General features: G+C 42.7%; 4 protein-coding genes across 9 annotated transcripts; 2 read left to right on the top strand and 2 right to left on the bottom strand.

Annotated features, from left to right (window-relative positions):
* Window positions 1–496: 496 nt before the first annotated feature.
* LOC117143069 lies at window positions 497–6,279 on the top strand. The gene is made up of 2 exons (XM_033307528.1): window positions 497–660; window positions 4,970–6,279. The coding sequence occupies exon 2, from the start codon at window positions 4,990–4,992 to the stop codon at window positions 6,166–6,168; it is 1,179 nt and encodes a 392-aa protein (XP_033163419.1). The 5' UTR covers window positions 497–660; window positions 4,970–4,989; the 3' UTR covers window positions 6,169–6,279.
* On the bottom strand, window positions 6,196–12,348 carry LOC117143067 (beta-mannosidase-like). 3 transcript variants are annotated; one of them, XM_033307525.1, is made up of 9 exons: window positions 12,074–12,348; window positions 11,765–11,899; window positions 10,858–11,371; window positions 10,704–10,800; window positions 10,337–10,625; window positions 8,130–8,609; window positions 7,643–8,064; window positions 6,602–6,982; window positions 6,196–6,551 (listed from the first exon to the last, which is right to left on the bottom strand). In XM_033307525.1, exons 1-9 carry the CDS (start codon window positions 12,219–12,221, stop codon window positions 6,291–6,293), a joined length of 2,727 nt encoding a protein of 908 aa, XP_033163416.1. In that variant the 5' UTR covers window positions 12,222–12,348; the 3' UTR covers window positions 6,196–6,290. The 3 variants fall into 3 exon arrangements, with proteins under 3 accessions (XP_033163416.1, XP_033163417.1, XP_033163418.1); XM_033307526.1 differs by lacking the exon at window positions 12,074–12,348 and adding an exon at window positions 11,959–12,051; XM_033307527.1 differs by lacking the exon at window positions 12,074–12,348 and having other exon boundaries at window positions 10,858–11,409; window positions 11,765–11,850.
* A 976-nt stretch (window positions 12,349–13,324) lies between these two features.
* On the bottom strand, window positions 13,325–19,288 carry LOC117143525 (beta-mannosidase-like). Of its 4 annotated transcripts, none has more exons than XM_033308252.1 (10): window positions 18,058–19,288; window positions 17,412–17,555; window positions 16,832–17,351; window positions 16,684–16,771; window positions 16,455–16,629; window positions 15,465–15,575; window positions 14,919–15,404; window positions 14,115–14,749; window positions 13,873–14,055; window positions 13,325–13,804 (listed from the first exon to the last, which is right to left on the bottom strand). In XM_033308252.1, exons 1-10 carry the CDS (start codon window positions 18,224–18,226, stop codon window positions 13,532–13,534), a joined length of 2,784 nt encoding a protein of 927 aa, XP_033164143.1. In that variant the 5' UTR covers window positions 18,227–19,288; the 3' UTR covers window positions 13,325–13,531. The 4 variants fall into 4 exon arrangements, with proteins under 4 accessions (XP_033164143.1, XP_033164145.1, XP_033164144.1 ...); XM_033308254.1 differs by having other exon boundaries at window positions 13,327–13,804; window positions 16,832–17,154; window positions 17,220–17,351; window positions 17,408–19,288; XM_033308253.1 differs by having other exon boundaries at window positions 13,327–13,804; window positions 17,408–19,288.
* Window positions 19,286–19,803, top strand: LOC117143526 (drosulfakinins). The gene has a single exon (XM_033308256.1). It carries the CDS (start codon window positions 19,315–19,317, stop codon window positions 19,738–19,740), a length of 426 nt encoding a protein of 141 aa, XP_033164147.1. The 5' UTR covers window positions 19,286–19,314; the 3' UTR covers window positions 19,741–19,803.
* Window positions 19,804–21,270: the final 1,467 nt, after the last annotated feature.

Raw genomic sequence — 21,270 nt, 5'->3', positions numbered from 1 at the left:
CCCAAATCGGCCCAATCCTCTCAAGCAACCGCGCTTGTACCACTGTGCATCACTCGCTGCTGCTGATGTTGGCGCTGCTGGCAGCGACGCAATTGCGCAATTGCTCGCTCATTTCGGCTGCCTCTTTTTTGGCGTGCTTTGGCTTTGTTTACCGACTCAGTCGCTGTTAATGTTGCTGATACCGAGAGCAATTTCGCCTTGGTTTGGTTGGGTTTGGTTTGGAGATGGAGATGGTTTTAGCCTCGGCTTTGGCGGCTCTGGGCCCGATTGGGTCGCATGGAGGGCGGCTGGGGGAGCGGGATCCGCAGCTCCACTTTGCCGTATGTCTGTCTGTCTGGCTTTCTGTTGAGTATCGCTGGCAGCGCTCGGTCTGCTGCTGCCTGCGCCATCGGCCTCTAAACATACATGTGTATACATAATAATTTTACTTTTTCTGCCGTTTTCCAGCTCGCTGCTTTTTTACTTGCAAGCAAAACTTTTCAACCACCGTCAGTTGTATTTCGGTTCGCGCTGCGATCTGTCGCGCTTTGAAGTCACCTCCGCTGGCGAGAAACTAAACGTTGAGTCAGTCCCACCATCAGAACCACATCCTGTGCGGCGGAAGACGAAGCAGGCGCTGCCCACCCCTGAAAGTCCAATCGAGCTTCCCGTTCAAGAAATGTGAGTGTCCGAGGCGTAACACGCTGCGTATGCGCACTATCTGCCACTGATGTTCACCAACCAGCCTGGTGCATTAACGGTACCTAGTCCTAGTCAGTCGATCGCACTACTTTGAGCTGTTGATAAGACTCTTAAGTATTCGCGGGTAAGCATGGCCAGCCGGCTGGTTTGAGGGGCTTCAGTGCCAGACTTTCAGTACGACCTACCGCAACGAAACCTGTTCAGTCTGGAAGCCCTAGTACCCAGCGCACTCCTCCAGACGATGACACATTTCACATTTCACACCTCAGCTCGTGCGTTGGCCGCCGAAGAGACCCGATAGGCCCACCGACCTCTGACTCCACTGGCAGTCGAAAGGAAAAAGAGTTTCACTTTCAATTGCGACACCCAGGGCCAAGTAGGTGGGAGCGGTGCTAGGAGGGAGGCGAGTGGGAGGGGGGTGGTGGGCGCAGGGAAGCGACTAACACGAGTAATGTTAATTAAAAGACGCTGGCTCATAAGACAAAAACATAATTTAACGCTGGGCATCGCGGCGGCGAGCTATCTTGAAAGTTACGATGGCGGCATTTCTCATCTCATTGCGCATCGTCCGCCCCGAAAGTACGAGTGTGTGGATAAGTAAAGAGCTCGTGTTGGGCCCTCCACCTTGGGTGGGAAATGTTAATCATAAAAAGTAAAAGTAAAATATTACGAGTCGCGAGGCAGCGCTAGCTTCGTTAGCCGCCTCGCATTTGCATTTCGCACATGGCAGTGGCGACAGCAACTGCACCAGCTGGCGGGCACGGAAAACCACGTCGTCGTCGAATACAATCGATCGATTGCCTACGCGGGCTACACGGGAAAAAATCGGAGTTAGGGGGAGCACCAAGTAGCTGTGCTGATGAGCCCTGGCCACTTTCAAGTCCCTCCCACAGAGCTCTGGGATTTGTAAATTGAAGTATGAAAGAAGCATATTCATTCTCGCAGTGTACGTGTGCCACCGACCCCTTTGATTTGGGTTCAACTGCTCCGGCTGGAGGCATGAGCGATTGCAGGCGTGGCCGCCATTTAAATTCAGTCTTTGTTGTCTGCCCGCCCCACACAATATCCGACGCGTTGCAGAGCAAACTCGACTTGATTGACACCTGACAGGGGCCCCAAGAAGTTAATGGAAGCCCAATTGAGCCTCCCCTCTTTGGGTCACAGAGAGAGCTGGTTTCGCCGGGCCGGCTATTCTAAGCAACGTGGCTGTAAGGCCGTGATTAAGTGGATTCCGAATGCAAAAGACATCGCTCGCTGCATGACTCGAATCGAATCAAGGGAAACTATAAGTGCAGACTGCATTTCGAATTTCAAAACTCGTCCCCAAGCCGCTGTTATGCGACGCTTATGACCGTAACAATGGGCTACGCTCGAGATGAATGGCTTGGCTTCCGCCTCTTACTCATCGCCGCACACTTCAGATGGCGTTAGTGACGTAATCCTCAGCGGTAAGCAGTGACCTAAAAGACGAACCGCTGTCCAAATTTAACTGCGGTGACAACTCTGTCGAGGTCGCACGACCGGAGAGGAGTCCTGAAAGTCTGGCGCTGATCTAGCTTTAAAGCTTTTAGGGTAACTTCGTCGACTATTTAGCGACTTACCTCCTTTAGGGATTTGTATATAGTCATGTTCGGAATCGGTATGAGTAAGGAGTAAGTAAGTTATTTTGTTTATCTAGTGTGATCCAAGAACTATTTAAAATGGTTCTCCGAAACACAAGGTTTAATTTAAAGTAGCATTGAAATACTAATGCAAGTATAGCTTGCTCACCTAAACGTAAGCTCTTCGGGACTAGTCCTGTTTCGTCCAAATTGGAGTACATTCTATTCGATTTCTTTAAAAATTATAAATCTCCGAATGTATGGTTTCGTTTCCATTTTAAGTGTCAGCTATTAGCACAATTAGTAGTTATTTCTATGTACATGACAAATTTTAACAAAGGGCGATAACAACGTTTAGTGTTGCGAGGTAAATTTCGATGTAAGAAGTAGGAGACCACATCATCATTAACTAGTTTGTTGATCAGGGTGGGCAAATCTTGCAAGGATTGTATCTCAGTTAAAACACATAAAGCAAATAATAAAAACTTGTGTCGAACGGATTGGTAGATTGCATTTTGCTGTGACCAAACACACCAACAGTACTCTATCGATGGAAGAACAAGAAATACATATACTTCTCTGACAAAAGCAAAGGCCAGAATGACATCCGATTGTCCATAAGAACGATGTCGTCTCCGGAACTATTAAAGCTGGACAGTAGGGATTACGTTATTTCATAACGTTGCCACACCCATTCGAACGCCCACAAGCCCTCAAAAAGTGTCAGGACTTAAGAAAGTATGCTCGTAATTAGATCGAAACCGCTTTCTTTTGATTGATACATACTTATCAACTAAACCATCATAATCCATCTTTTAATTTTGAAATAGTCACAGTAAAAGCACGCCCTTCCGCGTTTCATCTTGTTAAAATAATTGTACTTTTTGTACAGTAAGCATTTCTTTTTTGTTTCACCGTCAAATTATAGTAAAGTTATTAAAAAAAAATAAACATAAAAAATAAACAGTAAATAAAGTTCAGTCTCCTATTATCATTAAAAATAAAAAGCGTTAACTGCTTTCTTATTTTCATTTCACAATTTGTCTTGCAAGATTCTGTCGATATTCCGAAATATTTTAAGAATACCTATTGCATTTAATAGCACAGTTTCTGCAACCATTAAATAAAAACAAATCGGATTATAATAATACCTGGATAATACCTGAATAATTCCTGGAAAATTTGGCTGCTCTTGGAAAGTATGTGTTGTAAAACAAAGAAAAGCACTAAAGAATCAACAGGTATTTGCTGTGCACTTGTCCCGATTTTAAACACTAATCTTTTGGAATAGGGTTCATTGCCACCCGTGAGCAAGCGGAGTCATAGGAAGAAGCGGTAGCTTGGACTTAGGCAGGAGAATCGGAGAACAGGCGCGAAGCGATGTAGTTGGCCGCGTCGAGTTGAAAGTGAAAGTTTTGCCGAGCAGAGCGCAGCGATTTGCGTCGACGAGCAATGCCTCGGTTAGCCACCCAGAGCTCCATTGTCAGCGGCGGACGTGAACTTTGTGTTGAAAACGCAATTTACAATTTTCTTAATTGTTTCTCTCAGCCTTCAGTCGGCCAATTTTCCTTTATTAGTGACTTATTGGATTGGATTGTCGTTAGCGTGGCCGAGGCGTATGCGTAATATCACTGCCAACGCCCGATGAGAAAATCGAATTGCCAGCAGGTAATCGTCGCATTGACCGCTCGCAGAAAGCGTTACCCAGCACACTGGAAACCATCTATGGAAACCATAATGCCGATTATGGTATCGTTGGCTTCTGTTTTGAATGTTGAACTGTCCCGCTTCCTTCGACTAGAAGATGAATGATCTCTGGTAGCACGTTGTTTCTCAGGAAACGAGGCTTTCCACGTTTTAGCTTCGATTCCGTCACAGTAAAAACTGTAGCGTGCACAGTGTTTCCCCATCCCAGCGTGGCAAACGAAAGTTTCAATTTATTTGGTGTTTCGCTTTCTGAGCCCAACGCACCCAGCACATCACGCAAATGCAGCAAAACTGCAGTGGAGAAGCCATACCTGGCCTATAAGTAATTTACTTGAGAACACGCGGGAAATCTGTTTAGCTAGATCTGTTAAGCCAGCACTCCTTATTGGATATTGGATACTGCGATAGCACTGAAGCGTGTCATCGGCATTTTCTTAACAGAGCTATAGTTTTCTGACCTGCACTTCTGTTTTCTACTTTTGTTGATTATCGCCTAATTTCTAACACAAAGCCAGATTGTAGGTCAGCTAATTTGCTGAAGAAACCAGTGTAATTAATTTGTATTAAATTTAATGCAACCATTATTATTATTAATCGTCACAAATTTGCAAACAGAAATTTATAGATACTGGAAGCAAAGACACTAGAATTCTTACGGAATACAATAGTGTAATCATATTGGACATCTTCCAATTTAGGAATTTAGGAATTACAATTTCATCCAGATTTGGTTCTGATCGCTGCTTATTAGCTAATGTTACGGCTATATATCATGGGGTTATTGCCTCGCACACCACACCCTTCATGCTCATCGTTACTATCTTGAATGCAATCCTCAGAGATTTTGGCAAAATTAGAAGTCCGATTAAAATGTCCATTATACACGTTTCTTTCAAGCACCGAACAAGTTGTACATTTTTTGCGCACATAATCATCAAGCCAATAATTTCACTAAATCACTAATCGCGTTATCTTTGCAGCGTCCGCCACTAGATTGAGAATGGCAAAGCCACGCTGCTCGGGTTGGCAATCCTTTATTGTTCTTTTGGTCTGCTTGCCAAGCTGTATATCCTTATCGCGGATAGACGAAGGCCAGAGCCCGAGCGTAACCGGAAAGCCTGCCCTAGTTCGGACGGAGCTCCGCTTTGGACGGAACCTTGACCCCTCTAAGGTGCGAGTGATAAACTTCAAGTCCAGCACGGGCGATGATGTAGAGATCCTGGTCGGGAAAAACAGCCGCAAGGCCCGCGCTGAGGATGCGGCTGGGTCCTTTTTCGTGCGAAGCGCGGATGTCAAGCGGCGCCTCGTACCGCCCACAGGCAAGGTCAACGCTAGTGGTCGGCAGATCACCTTTCAGCACAGCCCGGCGTTACTAAAGCAGAGTGAACTGGCTCAGCAGATGGGCGCCTATCACCAGCGCAAGGCTGATGCGGAGCAGCGCCAAGCTAAACTTATCCAGCTGCAGCTGGCCAAGGCGCAGAACAAGGTGATAGAGCACCATGCAGTGCAGGGCGACTCCCGCCGTGGTCGCCAGATCGCTGTTGACGTGTCCTGGGAGAACTACCGCCCTCAGCTTCCGCCGACCCAGCCACCAAAAATTTTCCGCAAGAACATTTCGTTGGCAGCAGATCGCCATTGGCCACCATTCGACCTGGACGATTCGGTGGAGATCCTGCCACGACTGCAGCGGTTGTCGCATCGACCTGTACTCTCCTCTTCCAGGGACACGGAGTTCGCCGCTTCCGACGTGCAGGAGTACTTAGCGGGCGACAGAGATACTCGGGCCTATGGCAGCAGTGTGTCCAATCAAGGATACCGTCCCCACAACCTCATAACCAAGCACAACTACAATTCGCTACCGCAAAAGTCTAAATACGTGACCTACTTGCCACACTCCGTAGTAGTGACGGCCAGTGCGGGCGTTGCCACGTCTACGACCGCAATCCCGTGGCGGCAAACTGGCGGCCACGGGGGTCCACACCACAACCCCATCGGCCAAGGCATCCAAAGTGTTGTGGAAGGCCCCGCTGTAACGCTAATCGAGGGTGTCCGAGTTCCGGACAGCGCAGAGGACAAGGTGAAGACCTGGCGGAATGCCCGCGTCCTGAACAATCAGTTGGTGCCATATCCAGAGGGTTACACGCCGCCAAGGGCACAGATGCCCAGTTTCGACCGATAGGTGCGGAGTTGATCAGAACCACTGGTGCTTGGTGCTCAACACTAATTGCTATTTATTGAATTGTATATTGTTAAGCTATTTATAAAACGTTGATTTAAAGTTGTCAATGAAGACGTTCCGTTCTATCTCATAAAGTCGTTGACGGTCAGCACACGGAGGTCGGACTTGCGCAAAAGGCGGGCGCACGAGGGTGCGTCGAACGTTAGGTAGACGACATGCATTGGCGTAGTCTGCATAAATCCGTTCTCGGACAGAGTGTAGCGGTATGGCTTGAGCAGCTCCAGGTACACAAATACGGCGGGGCGCCTCACCTGTATGCTAATGCTGACGCTGTTGCGGACGACGTTCGTGGTGTTGAGACAGGTACGGGAGGCAATCTCGAACTGCGCAGTTGGATGTTAGGCTGGAGGCATTACAAAACTGGGTTACTCACCTCGAGTCCGGGGTCCTCTATTCCGACTGCTCCGGCAATGCTACTGGGAAAGAAGTGGGTCCTAGAGATCACATCCTGCCCGCGGCGCAACTGCAGCTCCAAGAACGCGTTAGTTCTGGTGAACTCTCCTTGCAGCAGATCGGAGATGGCAATGACTTTGTCGTACTGCACGCCATTGGGGCGCAGGGTAACATCCCAGGAGGTGGACTGCCGAGGCAATAGCTGGGACCACAGGTGAACGTTAGCTACGACATTCAGTTTCCGTGCGTCCACCTCCAATTGGTCACAAATAAGGGAGATGTTTAACGAATCCGTGGACTTTTCGTAAAGGGCAACGATTGAAATAGGCGCTAGAAAATCACGTGCCCAGTAATGGAGCAGCTGAAGGAAAAAAAGGCTGTTTATAATATACAAATAAAAGTAGTACTTTAAGGTTTTTCGGACTTCGTACAAGCTTCCTCCTAGTGGTTGTATATCCACCCAGTGGCGGTTGCATGGTCCCCCTCGATAAGCATAATCAAATCCCGCTAACGGCTTTAAAATATCTTTTAACGAATCGGCATAGGGTAAATTTGTGGTCAGGGTGGTCAAAATACTCTACAGAGAAAAACGGCTAAAGCGATTCTTTGTATCTTTCAACGAATCTGTTGTGTATTTACCCTTGCAGAGCGTTCACTGATTTCAGAAGAAATATACATAATAGAGACCATCATCGCGAGGATATAGCCAGCATGGCAACATTTGGAAACTAAGGGGGTGCATCATCTATGCTTTGTAGTCTAGGGTCGGAGGCGTTTCCTTCTACCTGGCATATCTAACATAGCCCTTTACTCTAACAGGTATACAAATTCTAGCCTGTGTTCTAGTTCGGTGTATACCATTTTACCATATCAATTTTTTGGTTTTATTGCGTTTTATTACTGCAAGATTATATATGCATTTCGGCGTGAAGCAGTTAGCTTTTTCTTTTTTTACTTTATGTATGGTATGAATACCAGCAGTCATGCTGCGGTGGACTAGTGATAAGAAATTACGGCTCACCTTCCAGTTGCCGTAGAAATCAATGCTTGACCAGGATGGCGCCACCCATACGTCATTCAGCTGCCAGTAAAGGGCCCCCATCGTTCTGTGCGGAGTGTCCCGAAGACTACGGTATAATTCGGTTTCCACCTTTGTGGCCATGGCTTGAGCAATCTGGCTGAAGTAAATCAGTGCTTCCGCGTAGTTATCATCCTCTGGCAAGGGCAGCGGTAGGTGTCTCTCCACTAGAGCGATAACAGGAACATTTCCCAGTGGGTGGTGTTGTCGGTGTGTGATCAGGCCGAGGAGGTCATCGTCATCGTCCTTGCTGCGCTGCCATGCGTATCCGCCTGGAAAGCTCTGAAAGCCGAACTCACTGACGAATCGAGGACGTGGAAAAATGCCTGGATCCCAGCCGTCCTTAGTGTAGTCGTAGAAATGTACTGAGAGTGAGAGAGATCATATTATGAATAGTATGTATGTATGTATGAATAGGGGCTCTGCTTACCATCGCCATTTTGGTTATCCTGAGGGTTGCTCGAAATATATTTATCCGGTTCACTAGCTTTGCCATTGGAAGGTGAGGAGACCAGTGGCTGAGGTCGAGAGCTATGCGACACAAGCTTCAACTCGTGGATGACATTAGCAAGGTAGAGCTCCCGGTACTCTCTCTCAAATCGATCTCTTTCGAAAAGCGTGCCGTACCAGTTCTGTACCAAGGCAGCTTCGTTTTCGTTATTGGTCACAAAAATGGCTACGCTTGGATGGTGTGATAGTCGCATGGCATTCTGGCGAACCTCCTCACGCACTGACGATAAGAATTCGCCGTCAACCGGGTACATGGCACAAGCGAACATCATATCTTGCCAAATTAGAAGACCCAAGCTGTCGGCAAGCTGGTAAAAGTAGTCCGATTCGTAGACTCCGCCTCCCCAGACTCGAAGCATGTTCATATGGGCTTCCTTGGCGGACCTTAATAGATGTGCAACTTTGGATGACCAAAAAATTGAAAATAGAGAAAACGCTATAGTTGAGTTCTTTGATTATCAGCTACTTGTTACTCAGCTAAAGAGCGACCGCGGCAGATACAGATAAATAGCCAAGTTGTTTTCCACAATTTGCTAGATATATTGAAAGGTAAATAGTGCAATGAAAAAATAAAAACATTTATAAGAGGCTAGTCTGTCCTTTCGTATGAACGTCGAGGGGTTAGAATGTTGAGATAAGCATGCAGATTTTCCGACCATACGATTATTATATATTCTTGATAAGGATCAATAGCCATGTCCGTCCGTATGAACGTCGAGATCTCAAGCACTAGTTGAGATTAGGCATGCAGATTTCAGAGACATAGAGGCAGGGCAAATTTGTTAACTAATGCTCCCACCCCCACTTTGGAAAATTATATTGATAATTTTTTTCATTTTGCTTATTAGAAAATTTTTGCCACGCCCACTCTAACGTCCAAACCAGACGCCTAAACATTCACGACCACACATTTGAACACTTATTTAATTTTTCTCATATTGATCTTCAATTTCTATCGCAATTGAAAAACATTGAAATTTCTCGGTCGCCTTTCACTAGCTGAGTAACGTGTATCTGATATCTGATAATATATTTTTTTCTCTCCATTTTACTACTTTTCTTGACAACCAAAATAAATAATTTGAAATTTCTACTTTGAATTCCCACTAGCTAAGTAACGGGTATCTGATAGTCGTGGGACTTGATTAAGTCTCTATTATTCCTAAGGCAAGGCAGGAATATAATATATAATATAATAATAACGATAATGTATATCGGTCCTACACTAGAATGAACATCTTATGAGAAACTAGTTCGTGACTCGCTTGTTGATATATACATATGTAAATACTTAATTTGATCGCGAATTACTTCGGCACTACATTCTGTATGTGTTTAAAAATCATTTATGTTGGTATTAATAAAGTTTCAATAAAAGGATGTACTTAAAAAATCTTTGTAAAATTTACATATATTATGTTTGGATGAGTATTCAAGTAATATCGTATGCGATTGTAGACTATTATTAGATTAGTTTGGCCGATCGCGCTACATTATTCATTATAAACTAAATTATTGTTCATCTTGCTTCCTTTCACCCACAAAAACGGTCATGCCTAGACATTTTTGAAATTTTTTCTTATTTTATTCCGCAACTAAAATAAATATATCGATATCCCAGAGAAATTATGAAACTACGCGTTCGCATTCCCACTAGCTGAGTAACGGGTATCTGATATTCGGGGAAATCGACTATAGCATTCTCTTCTGTTTTAAATAATTTACTATAGTTTACTCAGTGGTCTATTGATGTTTATTTCACATCACCGCAAGATCATTCTGCCACTTAGTTATTAAAAATTTATTACTGACCCCACCTCAGATTTGACAACCAAAATTTGGCGGTCGGCAACAAAAAGGGGCAAGGGGTGGTCGATTAGTACGATGTCAAATATTATCGCGAAGACTGACATATTGATGGTCAAACGAAACATGCAGGTAAAGGAGGGAAAAAGTTTTGTTTGTAAATAATGATATTAATTTTAACTACTTAAGTGGTCAAAGTATTTGATTCAAAAATCCTATTAATTGTGGTTTCCCATCTTAAAGTTATGTTACCTATGATTTGTAAGGGCGTGTACTTCTAATTCATAACAAAAACAATCTATATTTATGGTGTGCACTCACTCTGTTCATTTGTTTGCATTTCGGGTAATATGTGGGATGGTATGTAGTTACTGCCTTTCATAAACATTTCTACCCCATTAACTCGAAACAGGAAGGTGTTTCCAACGCCGTCAGAGGCGGGATCCTCGACTAGCTCAAGCGTACGAAACCCCACTCGGAGCGACTTGTGGGACTTGGTCTTAGAGCGAACCTCGGGTCCATCAGGTCCCAGCCAGGTCTTCAGAGTGAAGTGGAGCGGATACAGTTTCTGCTCGCCGTAGCCATTGGGCCACCAGGTTACGACTTTCCCCTATGAAGTGATAACGGCACTTGACAAAGATGTAGACAGCGCAAAATCGTGTCGATGTAATTAGCAGGCGGTACTTACAATTGGCACGGCCTGATGGAATTCAATTACTGGCGCCAAGTGACTGATGTTTTTCATTGCGTATCTGTCTACTACTACCGGACGGTCCAATAGCTCGCTGCAACCCATAATGTCTGTAAATACGACGCGTTTTGACCGCAGCGTGCTTACTTACACAGCATATAGGACAAGTCTTCCATTGAAGTCTTGCCCGCCTCCCGCGTCCAGGAAGCAGCGGATATGCATGTTCCAGTGCGAACTATTGACGCGGCTGACGTCCACATCCACCTCACGAATCACCGCCACCTCGTAGATTTCCAGCTCCACTTTTTTCCAGATTCCAGCAGAGGGCGCTGCAGGACCCCAGTCCCAGGAAAAGCTAGCCTGCATCTTCCGCAGCATGTTCATGTGGCACTCACCATGGTAGCGCTCGTTGGGGCATTCGGGAGGCACGCTCTTATTAGCTTCTTTTAAAGCATTGGCCCTCGCCAAAGCAGCAACTACTGGAGATTGGATCTCAACTTCCAGAAAGTTTTCAGCTTGGAGCAGGGAACTCACTTCGTAGGAGTAGCGGACAAACATGTTGTCCGCGCGTCCCAGAAGTTGATGATTCAGCCGGATTTCCGCCACCGTGTCGATGCCGTGAAACGTCAGGTTGATGTGGCCGCGATTGAAGTGATGGACGTCGACTAAGTCAGTCATTATCAGAAAAGGAAAGAAGCAATACCTAAATAAATGCCTTTATATTAATTAGGGAATTAAATGAAGTGAGTTTTAAATTCCTTAAATAGAATGTAACAAGATGTTATTGATTAGGAAGCTAAAAATTTTGATAGCACCACAAACTCGTTAAAGAAAATTGATATTCGGAGGAAAGCTATGGTTGAAATACGTATAAAACGATAAGCTTTTTTATGGATTAAAATAAGCCCAGAAACTTTGATTGGGGTCTACAACTCAATAGCAGATGCGTAGTCTTTAAAACTCATAAATCATATCCGTCAGATAAACTAATTTACACATTTGGTTTTCCATCGTTCCAACTCTAATAGCGAAGTAAAGGGAATCGTTTTAAAACTTACACTGAAAGAAATTGGAGAAGGTAAAGTTGTCGTAGGCCAGGTAACGCAGGCCGACGTCGTTGTAGGAGTCCAGCACTTGGGGCGCGAAGGCACTGTATATGCCCAAGGGCAACGTTTGGTTGGCAATAGTAAGGGCTGTGGGGAAAGGTACACTTATATTAAGTAGCAAGACAATTGCCAATGGGAAGACGCACTCCTCCAGGGCACATAAGCATTTTGTTGATGGACTTCCATTTTCGTTTTAGATTATTTTGCGGCATTATTGCTGCCGAAAGGGCTTTTGTGCAGCTCTGAATTAATGGTACTCACAGCCATTCTGATTAGTTATCGTCCAATTGCCCAGCTCTATTATTTCCACCTTATCACCTTGGCCGCCGCAAATATAAAGGCCACAAACTAATCCGACCATAAAAGCGCCCGTGGTGCCATTTCCGAGTAACCCGCATCCGTACTTCATCTGGAAAGTAGTGGTCGTTCCAATTCGACTCCTCTGTCCGACAAAAAGCACTCTAAGAAACAAAGAGCGTTCAGCAAAACATGGAGGGAGTTCTTCCACTGACTCACGAACAACGAATGTGTCGCTTCGCCCGACGATTCAGAGCCAGAGCCGATCGTTGGAGCAGCAAGTGAGAGTGCGCCTCTCTTGAAACCTGAGAGCGAGAGCCATCGATATCGATAATGAAATTATTTTCAACGTAACGCACATCAGCTGTTACTCAGAACTTCGTCTTCAAGAGAGCTAGATCAAATATACATATGTACATACGCTGTGTGCGGAACTTATGAAGCGCCTCTTTTTAAACAACTAAGAACTTTACGGTTTCGATTTGAAATCAACAAATGGCTTTCGAGTTCGTAAGAATTTTTCGATGTTTGAAACGGTCTTTTTTGTCTAGCCGAAATGAAAAATTTTTTTATTAAATCAGATCTTATTTACCAGGGAAAAAAAGGTTTATTCTATTGATGTTTATTCAACATCGCCAAAAGGTCATTCTGCCAAAGACACTAGAATATTATTCTAGTGTCTTTGATTCTGCCACTTAGTTATCTTAAAAAAATTTATTTCTGACCCCATCTCAGATTTGACAACCAAAATTTGTGTGTCGGCAACAAAAAGGAGCAAGGGGTGGTCGATTAGTACGATGTCAAATATTATCGGAGAAAAAACTAATAAAATATAAATAAATAATTAATAAATAAAATAAGGGTGGGCCAAAATTGTTGTTCGTAAATAGTGCTATTTTATTTAATTACTTAAATGGTCATAATGCAGAAAAAACTAATTGCAACTACCCAGAACAGAAAATGTTTTAATATTTTTCATATTTTATTAGTCTTGTAAATTTTTTTCGATTTGCCAAAAAACTTTTTGCAACACCCACAAACCGCCCAAAACTGCCACTCCCACACGTTTGAAAAATACTTTAAAATTTGTCATATTTTTATTAGTCTTGTAAATTTGGATCGATGTGTCAAAAAAACTTTTTGCAACACCCACAAACACCCAAAACTGCAAAATGTTTATATATTTAAAATTAAAATTAAATATTAATTAACTTGTGATAAGATAATATTGGAGAGTAGTTCATTGATGGACACCTTATTATGATAAGCCTTATAATCATGATTTAAGAAATATATTTTTTTTTAATTAATTCATGTTCATGTAATGACAGCGGTCCCTGAAAAAAATCAATTTCGGAAGTATGTTCTGCTTTGGGTATATTTTAAATATTATGCAGCATTTTCGACTTAGTAGAACATAGTTTATATTAAATACTGATTAATCGTTTGAACTTTAATGTGGTCGGTAGTTAAAGTCATGCAGACCGTGTCGCTTTCGAACACTAGGTGTATCGTCTTTTTTGGCTGGGTTTGAGTAAAGCCATTTGTCGAGAACCTGTGCCGCTCCTTGACATAATAAGGATGCACTAGCTCAAGGTATACAAGTAGAGCCGGATATCTCACAGTGATGCGCAAACTAAAACTATTTGCATAAGGGGATGTTGCCGCTTTGCAGTCCTGACCTTCAACCTCTAGCTGTTTGACAAATATTTGGCGTTTTAAAAAGGGGGCTCAATAAATGGTTTAACTGTGCAGGCACTTACTGTTAGTTCTGGATCCTTAATGCCAATAATTTTGTTAAGGGGTACGGGGTAAAAAAAGTTTCTAGCCACGGAGTTGCCGTATTCGTCCTCCAGAATGATTTCCAAAAACAGTTCTTCCTTCAAATGGTTTTCGTACAGCAAGTACTCCAAAGGTATTTGCCGCATCTCAAGGTTATTAGAGCCCTGTAAATGGGTCCTTGGTATAGGGTATTATTTCCAATAGAATGTCTTGGGTGTCTCACCAGTCCAAAGGCGCGAGCTATAGTCTTCTTTGGAATCAAGTCCGTCCATAGATAGGTGTTCACCAGTACATAGTATAACTGCGAGTCTCTATGCTCGGAGAAGTCCTCCCTTGTAAGCGTGATATTGAGGTTGTTTGAGTTATTGTCGTACAGGGCTATAACACTAGTTGGGGCAAGAAGTTCCTTGGTCCAGTAGTATAATAGCTTAGGGTTTCCGTAGAAGTCGATGCAGGACCAAGTTGGAGCCACCCAAACATCGTTTAACTGCCACATAAGAGCTCCCATTGTATGGTTTCCTGTGCGTAGACTACGAAATACTTCCAACGCGGTTTTAGTTGCCATGGCCTGTGCCACTTGGCTAAAATATATAAACTTATCGATATCTTCGTCCCAATTTTGGGGAACAAACGGAAGCTGATAGGCTATTAATTGGAGTATCGGAATGAATCCCTTGGGATCGTGCTGACGGCTTCGAATAAGTCTTGCAATTTCAAGGTCGCTATCATCTGCAGAATCAGCTAGTGCCCTTTGCCACGTTGATTTCATTGGAAGGCTAGAGTAACCGAATTCCGAAACAAAGCGAGCGTGAGGATACGTTTCAGGGCTGAATCCATCTTTGTCGTCCCAAAAGTGCACTAAGATAAAAAATATTTGGGTTATTCGTAGATAGTGATAATAATAAATATTTGATATAGGCGAGATAACCGTTACTACCAAAGTTTGCACACTAGCTAACATTACATCCTGATATCTTTAAAAATTAATTAAAATTTTTAGTAATAAATTTGTGAAATGCAGACTCACCATCACCATAGTTAAAGCTTTGCGGGTTGTTGGAGAGGTTTTTGCCAGACTCCTGAACCCCTAGTGAAGGCGTCGAGACCATGGGCTCAGGTCGAGGGCTAAAATCTTTTCGAGAGATAACTTTTAACTCTTTAATTATTGTTTCAATAAACAAGGTCTTGTAATCGCTCTCCATTCTAGTGGCGTTTTCCCCAAAATCAGATTTGTTGGTCGACAGGAATAGCTCAATCTCATTGTTGGTGACTATTAGGGCTAAACTTGGATGATAAGAAAGACGCTGTGCATTCTGTACTGTCTCCACGCACACAGAAGCTACAAAGTCGTTTGCGAGCGGGTATGCTGCTTGGGAAAACGTCATGTCCTGCCACACCAATAGTCCGTAAAAGTCCGCTAAGTTGTAGAAGGTATCCGACTCATAAAGGCCGCCTCCCCAAACGCGTATCATGTTCATATTGGCCTCGTTTGCGGCCTTAAGCAGATGTGCGACTTAATCGGATTTTGTTTAATAAGCAAATTTATTTCGGCAATCATTGGGTATAAACTTACCCGCGTCGGCATCAGCCGATAACTCAGGAAGTGTGTGGGCTGGTACATAATTCGCTCCTTTCATGAAAATGGGGTGGCCATTGACCCGGAAAAAAAAGGTTCTGCCAATGTCTAAATTCAATAAGATTAGTTTTTACTTATTTTAAGACCAAAACAAGAGGTAACGTTATGTGTAGGTCCCAAAACTCTACAAGTAAGTTGGGGGTGTTGGAGTGGCGTTTTGGTTTACGGCAAGTCCGTAGCAATTAGGAAGATAAATTAAGAACAAGATAGAGTGCTATAGTCGAGTTTCGCGACTATCAGATACTAGTGGAAGCGAGAACGCGAAATTTCATCATTTTTCTGTCATATCGATAGATATTGGAGAATATAATGAAATAAGATTGGCAATTTGTGGGCGTTAGAGTCGTCGTGGCAAAAAGTTGTTTGCCAAATTGATAGGAATTTTCAAAGACTAAAAATATATAACAAAAACTAAAAAAAAAACAATTTTTGCAAATCGATAGAAAGTTACAAGACATACAAAAATGAAAAAATATCAAAATATTTTTCAAAAGTGTGTGCGTGCAATTTTTTGTCGTCTTGTGGGTGTAAAAGTGGGCGTTGGAACGTACTGAAACTTTCGCAGAGAAGGCGTCATAAGAGTCTACATGTCTAATCTAAGCTTTCTAGATTTTACAGCTCGAAGTTACATAATAAATAAAGTTACACATACGTAAATAGGCTGACGGACATGGCCGAATCGACTCGGTTTGACTAAGAATATATATATTTTATAGAATCCCAAATGGTTTTTTCTACCTGTTACAAAATTATCAAGAAAGGTAGCACTGTTACTCTTTGGGATAAGGGTATACCAAAGTTGATATTTGGGAAAATTACACTTACCGTGTAATTGAGACATTTTCGACATTCACCAATTTCCTTATGAGAATCAGTAGTACATATTTATCTACCTAATGCATTTTACAAAATATATCGGCGACTTACGGTCTGTATCTTCAACCAACTCTATGGTGCGGAATCCAATCTTTAATAGCTTTTGGGACTCTGTGCGTGAGCTTAGTGTGTGACGATCTTCGCTGGTATAGCATTTCACGGAAAAAAGGACTGGATAAAGTTTTTGCTTGCCGTAGCCATTGGGCCACCACAAGATAACCCGATCCTAAAATAGGTGTCAATCAGACAATGTGTTTAAAGACTTATTTGATAATTTTACTTTGGGTATGTGTATTTTAAATTCTATCACTGGCGAATCATTAGAGACCAATTGCTGATTAAGAACATATCGGTCATCTAAAAGCTCGCTGAAAGTAAAAAAAATTAGTGAAGTGGTTTAACCAAATCAATCGACTCTGTACAATTACTTGGCATTAACCACCAGTTGGGCATAAAAATTCTCTGAAGCGTGTGTACTGAGGAAGGCGCGGCAATCCATCGTCCAGTGAGAATCGTTCCGTTTAATGGCAACATCAACATCGCGAAATACGGCTACTGCATAGTATTCGACTACCACTGGCTTCCATATGCCTAGGGAAAGTGCGGCTGGGTTCCATTCGCCACCGAAACTCATTTGCATCTTGCGTAAGTGATTCCGATGGCACTCGACATCGCCGCGAGCCCTTGGGCAGCTAATCGGCCCGGTAACGACGCCTAAGTCTTCAAGTTCTCGAGCACGCCTACTTGCCTCCTGCAGGGGTGAAAGGATCTCAATCTCCAAGATGTTTTGGGAAGGGCTGGGCAAAAGCAAGTGACCTATGGCAAAAGAATAGCGAACGAACATGTTGTCCGTCTGACCAAGAAGCGCTCCATTCAGGTGCACCTTGGAAACTGTATCGATTCCGTGGAGCGTAAGATTTATGTGGCTGTCGAGTCCCAATTCAGCGGCTGTGGATGGGGTAAAAAGGCAGGCAAGGGGTAAGACGAATAGGCTCACTCTTTACCCACTGTTAAAGCTGGTGCTGTAAATCCACGATTGGTTGGCTATCCATCGCAAGGATACGTCGTTTCCTGGGTCTAAGATGTCTCCATAGGTATCCTTAAGCGCTGTGTACACTCCACTTGGAAGGCGTGGCACGTCAATCCTTAGGGCTGATGGTAATGGTGGAACACAAACATTTTCATTTACTGGTAAATCACTGCTTCAATCACTTTAGTAGCCTGTATTTATAGCCTATTAACTAGATGGCATACAATCGCTATCAGCCCGTCAAGGTAGCGAAGCTGTTTTTATCTTATCTCGGCAGACATACACATTTTCTGTATGTATTTCCATAGTAAATTGGATGAAGCATAAAAAGAGAGAACGCAATAGCCTAGTGTTGCGACTATTGGATACCTCTTACTCAAATAGCGGAAGGGCGAAGATATGCAAGCGGCAGAGACGACTCTCTTCTTTTAACTTTTACTTATTTTTAATAGGTTTCTACTAAATCCTATTCTAACAGTTTTTGGAACGTAGATAAGCATTGATAAGCTTAACTAAATATCATTTACGAATATGTTCAGAATGTGGGCGTCAGACAGACTTTAGCGTTATGAGCGTTCATGGGCAACGGGTAACGGGTATAATAATAAATTACCCGGCACTTACAGGAGGTTTTATTTCTCAATGTCCACTTTGTAAGCTCTTCGACAAGAATGGTTTTCGCAAAGTTATTGTGGATAAGCAAAATAAACACAAATAAGGTAAGTATTCCGACCATATTTAAGAGCCCGATGTGATTCTTATTGAAATCTAATCGTCGGCTTCGTCTTTTCATCACACTGTTTTATTTTTTGAACGAACGATACCGCTCCCAAGTGATAACTGGCGAAGACTTTGACGAGCTCGAAGTAACAAGTCGACGAAATGTGGTAAAAGCTATCGATTAATGGGTTCAGTCAGCCAATGCCTATCGAATAAGTAATGAGAAAAGAACTATAATCGTTGGGCTTCTACTCAAAATTCATGACGAAAGTTTGGGAGCAATCGGACGGACAGGATCAGATCGACTCGGCTATTGATCCAGATCAAGAATATATATACTTTATATGGTCGGAAACGGCCTTCGGCCTTTTACATACTTTTCAACGAATCTAGTATACCCTTTCAAATGTGTATACCTTTAAAGTTTTGCTTGCGGGTGTGTATGCGCCACAAGAGTCTACATGTCGAATTGCAATGCCTATGTAATAAACATGAATTCCAAATTCACATCACAAACATAAGGGGTTTGTTTGGGCCTTGCTGATGGGTATCGTATTAATATCAGTTGGAATCAAAGGCATATCCGTTCAAAAAAAACCCCCCTTTGAATTTAGCATTATGATTTGGTTCAGATCGATGTTTGAACAACTGTTGCACTGTCAACCTGATGCAATTTACAATGGCTCACAGCTTAGTTTAACCACAGACATTAGTGTATTCTATTCGTAACGGCTTTTAAAATTTAAAAATATATATCTTCTGAACATATTAAAATCGGAATGTATCTCCGTACATTACATTTAAGTATGGAGATGCGCTTCTTATTTAGAATTTAGAATTGCCTGGCACAACTACCAGCCTCCTGAGGAATTTTCCGAGAGCCCCTTGAGTATACTCATCATACTTCATTCTTATGGGCATGCCGTCGAATTCAATTATTGTCAGGGCAGCATCAAAGTTAGTTTAATCAATCAAGTCAATCACAAGTCAAGACCCATGAGGCAAAGTTAATTTCTGCTATCTCAACACCTCAAAACACTCTATCCTTGACAGCCGCGGTAACAGAATATTAAACAGGCGAGAAGCTGCCCTCTGCGTCTGCTGTATAAAAAGGAAGCGCCGACTTAGATGTCCACCAGTCTGCCAAGGGCACAGTAAAGCATGGGACTTAGAAGCTGTACGCACTTGGCCACGCTGTTTATGACCCTCTGGGCATTAGCCTTCTGCTTCCTGGTGGTGGTGCCGATCCCAGCGCAGACGACTAGTCTGCAGAACGCTAAGGATGATCGGCGACTACAGGAATTGGAGTCAAAAATTGGTGCGGAATCCGATCAGCCCAATGCGAATTTAGTTGGACCATCATTCTCTCGATTCGGGGACAGACGTAATCAGAAGACAATCAGCTTCGGTCGGAGGGTGCCACTAATTTCTCGCCCAATGATACCAATTGAGCTGGATCTCCTCATGGATAATGATGACGAAAGAACGAAAGCTAAGCGGTTTGATGATTACGGCCATATGAGGTTTGGCAAAAGGGGAGGTGATGATCAGTTCGATGACTACGGTCACATGCGCTTCGGCCGGTAAACACTTGCCACCATTTTAGTCATTTAGAAAACCGATTATGTATATTGTACATAGATATTAATCGAGCACACATTTTATATTAACAATTATGTAAAACGTAATAAATGTTCGCATTCCAAAATTGACTATTTCGTATTATAGGCAAACTGAAATGATAGATTCATTGATTAAAGGATTTGAATCTGGGTGAATCTGGGAATCTGGGTGAATTGGTTCATCGCAGAATTTGCCACCGCGGTAAAGAGCACATTTCCGTATATTCGGTATATGTACAGCTGTGTTCATAAAAATTTCCTGCGAGTTTAATATAAAAAATTCCTATGATTTACAGTTTTAATGTTAAACATTTTTTTATAATATTATTAGGTATTTAATTTCAAACAATTCAACAAATGTTTCACTTTTATTTCTTCAATAATTTCGGAAATATAGATTAAAACCACATAATAGGCAAAAATTCTGGTGTTCACTAAAATAGCAGTGCTATGACATAATAGTAACAAAATTCAACTTGACTTAGAACTAAGTTTTTTTTAAATGTGTTAATTAGGGCCTAATACTTGGTTGGATAACCTTTGTTAGCCAGTACGGCCATGCACCCACGCGGCATGGAGTCCACCAGGTCCTGGCAACGTTTGGGGGTTGTCTTTCACCATGCATCCTGCACAACTTGCCCAATCTGAGCCTGTGACGTCGGAGAGTTCTTCGACACATATTGTTTAATGTCCCCCACAAGTTTTCAATCGGGCTTAAATCTAACTACATTCTATTTTGGGTAAACAAATTCTTATCCGATTTGGTTGTGTGTCTCGGATCATTATCCTGTCGGAATGTCCATTTTAAGGGCATATTCTATTCAGCATATGACAGAAAGACATCACTATGTGTATGTATATTGACATATGCGTTTTGGTCAATAATACCATAAATCAAATGTTATAGACTCATACCATTGTAAAAAAACAAGCCCATACCAGGCTTTTCGATCCACCATGATTGAAAGTCGTCAGATATACTGTAGTCAACCAGTTCCACCAAATAGCACTATTTTTGACCCATCAGTCCAAAGGATATTACGCCATTTGGATACTGGCCAGTTTAGGTAGGTTTTAGGGAAGCTTAACCTTGCCTTAATATGCCTTGGTCTAAGTAGGGAAACCTTTCGTGGTACAGTACAGTAGTCGTCTCCAAATTGTAACGTCACTGATTCCCAAGTTCAGCTCAGACTTATGTCGCTAAAGGATGCAAAAGGAGGGACTTTGCTGTAACGAACTATGCGTCGATCCTCTATATCTGTCGCTTTACGTATGTACCACGGTTTTCGGGCTTCCATTCATATTTAATGGCATTGGATACCATTTTGGCAGAACATTCAAGGAACATTAAATGTCCTTATATGTTTTTCCTTCCTTTCTTAGCTTAAGAATTAACATTCTTTTCTCCTGGGAGCAGTGCTGTCCTCTACCCACTAAAATATAATTTTTGTATTTTTTTAATTTATTGCCCTTTTAAATATACGAATTAACCTAA

Source organism: Drosophila mauritiana, chromosome 3R (genome assembly GCF_004382145.1).
Source record: "Drosophila mauritiana strain mau12 chromosome 3R, ASM438214v1, whole genome shotgun sequence".
Classification (NCBI taxonomy): Eukaryota; Metazoa; Arthropoda; class Insecta; order Diptera; family Drosophilidae; genus Drosophila; species Drosophila mauritiana.
Note: the sequence above shows the minus strand (reverse complement) of the source record. Positions and strands in the feature narration are given on the sequence as shown.

Excerpts from the sequence above, each read along its gene's own strand:
- LOC117143069 (XM_033307528.1), top strand. The coding sequence starts at position 4,990 with ATGGCAAAGCCACGCTGCTCGGGTTGGCAATCCTTTATTGTTCTTTTG.
- LOC117143067 (XM_033307525.1), bottom strand. The coding sequence starts at position 12,221 with ATGAAGTACGGATGCGGGTTACTCGGAAATGGCACCACGGGCGCTTTT. Across the intron at positions 11,900-12,073 it reads GATAACTAATCAGAATGGCT|CCCTTACTATTGCCAACCAA; the intron begins GTGAGTACCATT and ends CTTTCCCCACAG. Across the intron at positions 10,626-10,703 it reads TCCATCAGGCCGTGCCAATT|GGGAAAGTCGTAACCTGGTG; the intron begins GTAAGTACCGCC and ends ATCACTTCATAG.
- LOC117143525 (XM_033308252.1), bottom strand. The coding sequence starts at position 18,226 with ATGAAAAGACGAAGCCGACGATTAGATTTCAATAAGAATCACATCGGG. Across the intron at positions 16,772-16,831 it reads CAACTGGTGGTTAATGCCAA|CGAGCTTTTAGATGACCGAT; the intron begins GTAATTGTACAG and ends TTTTACTTTCAG. Across the intron at positions 14,056-14,114 it reads TAGCTCGCGCCTTTGGACTG|GGCTCTAATAACCTTGAGAT; the intron begins GTGAGACACCCA and ends ACCCATTTACAG.
- LOC117143526 (XM_033308256.1), top strand. The coding sequence starts at position 19,315 with ATGGGACTTAGAAGCTGTACGCACTTGGCCACGCTGTTTATGACCCTC.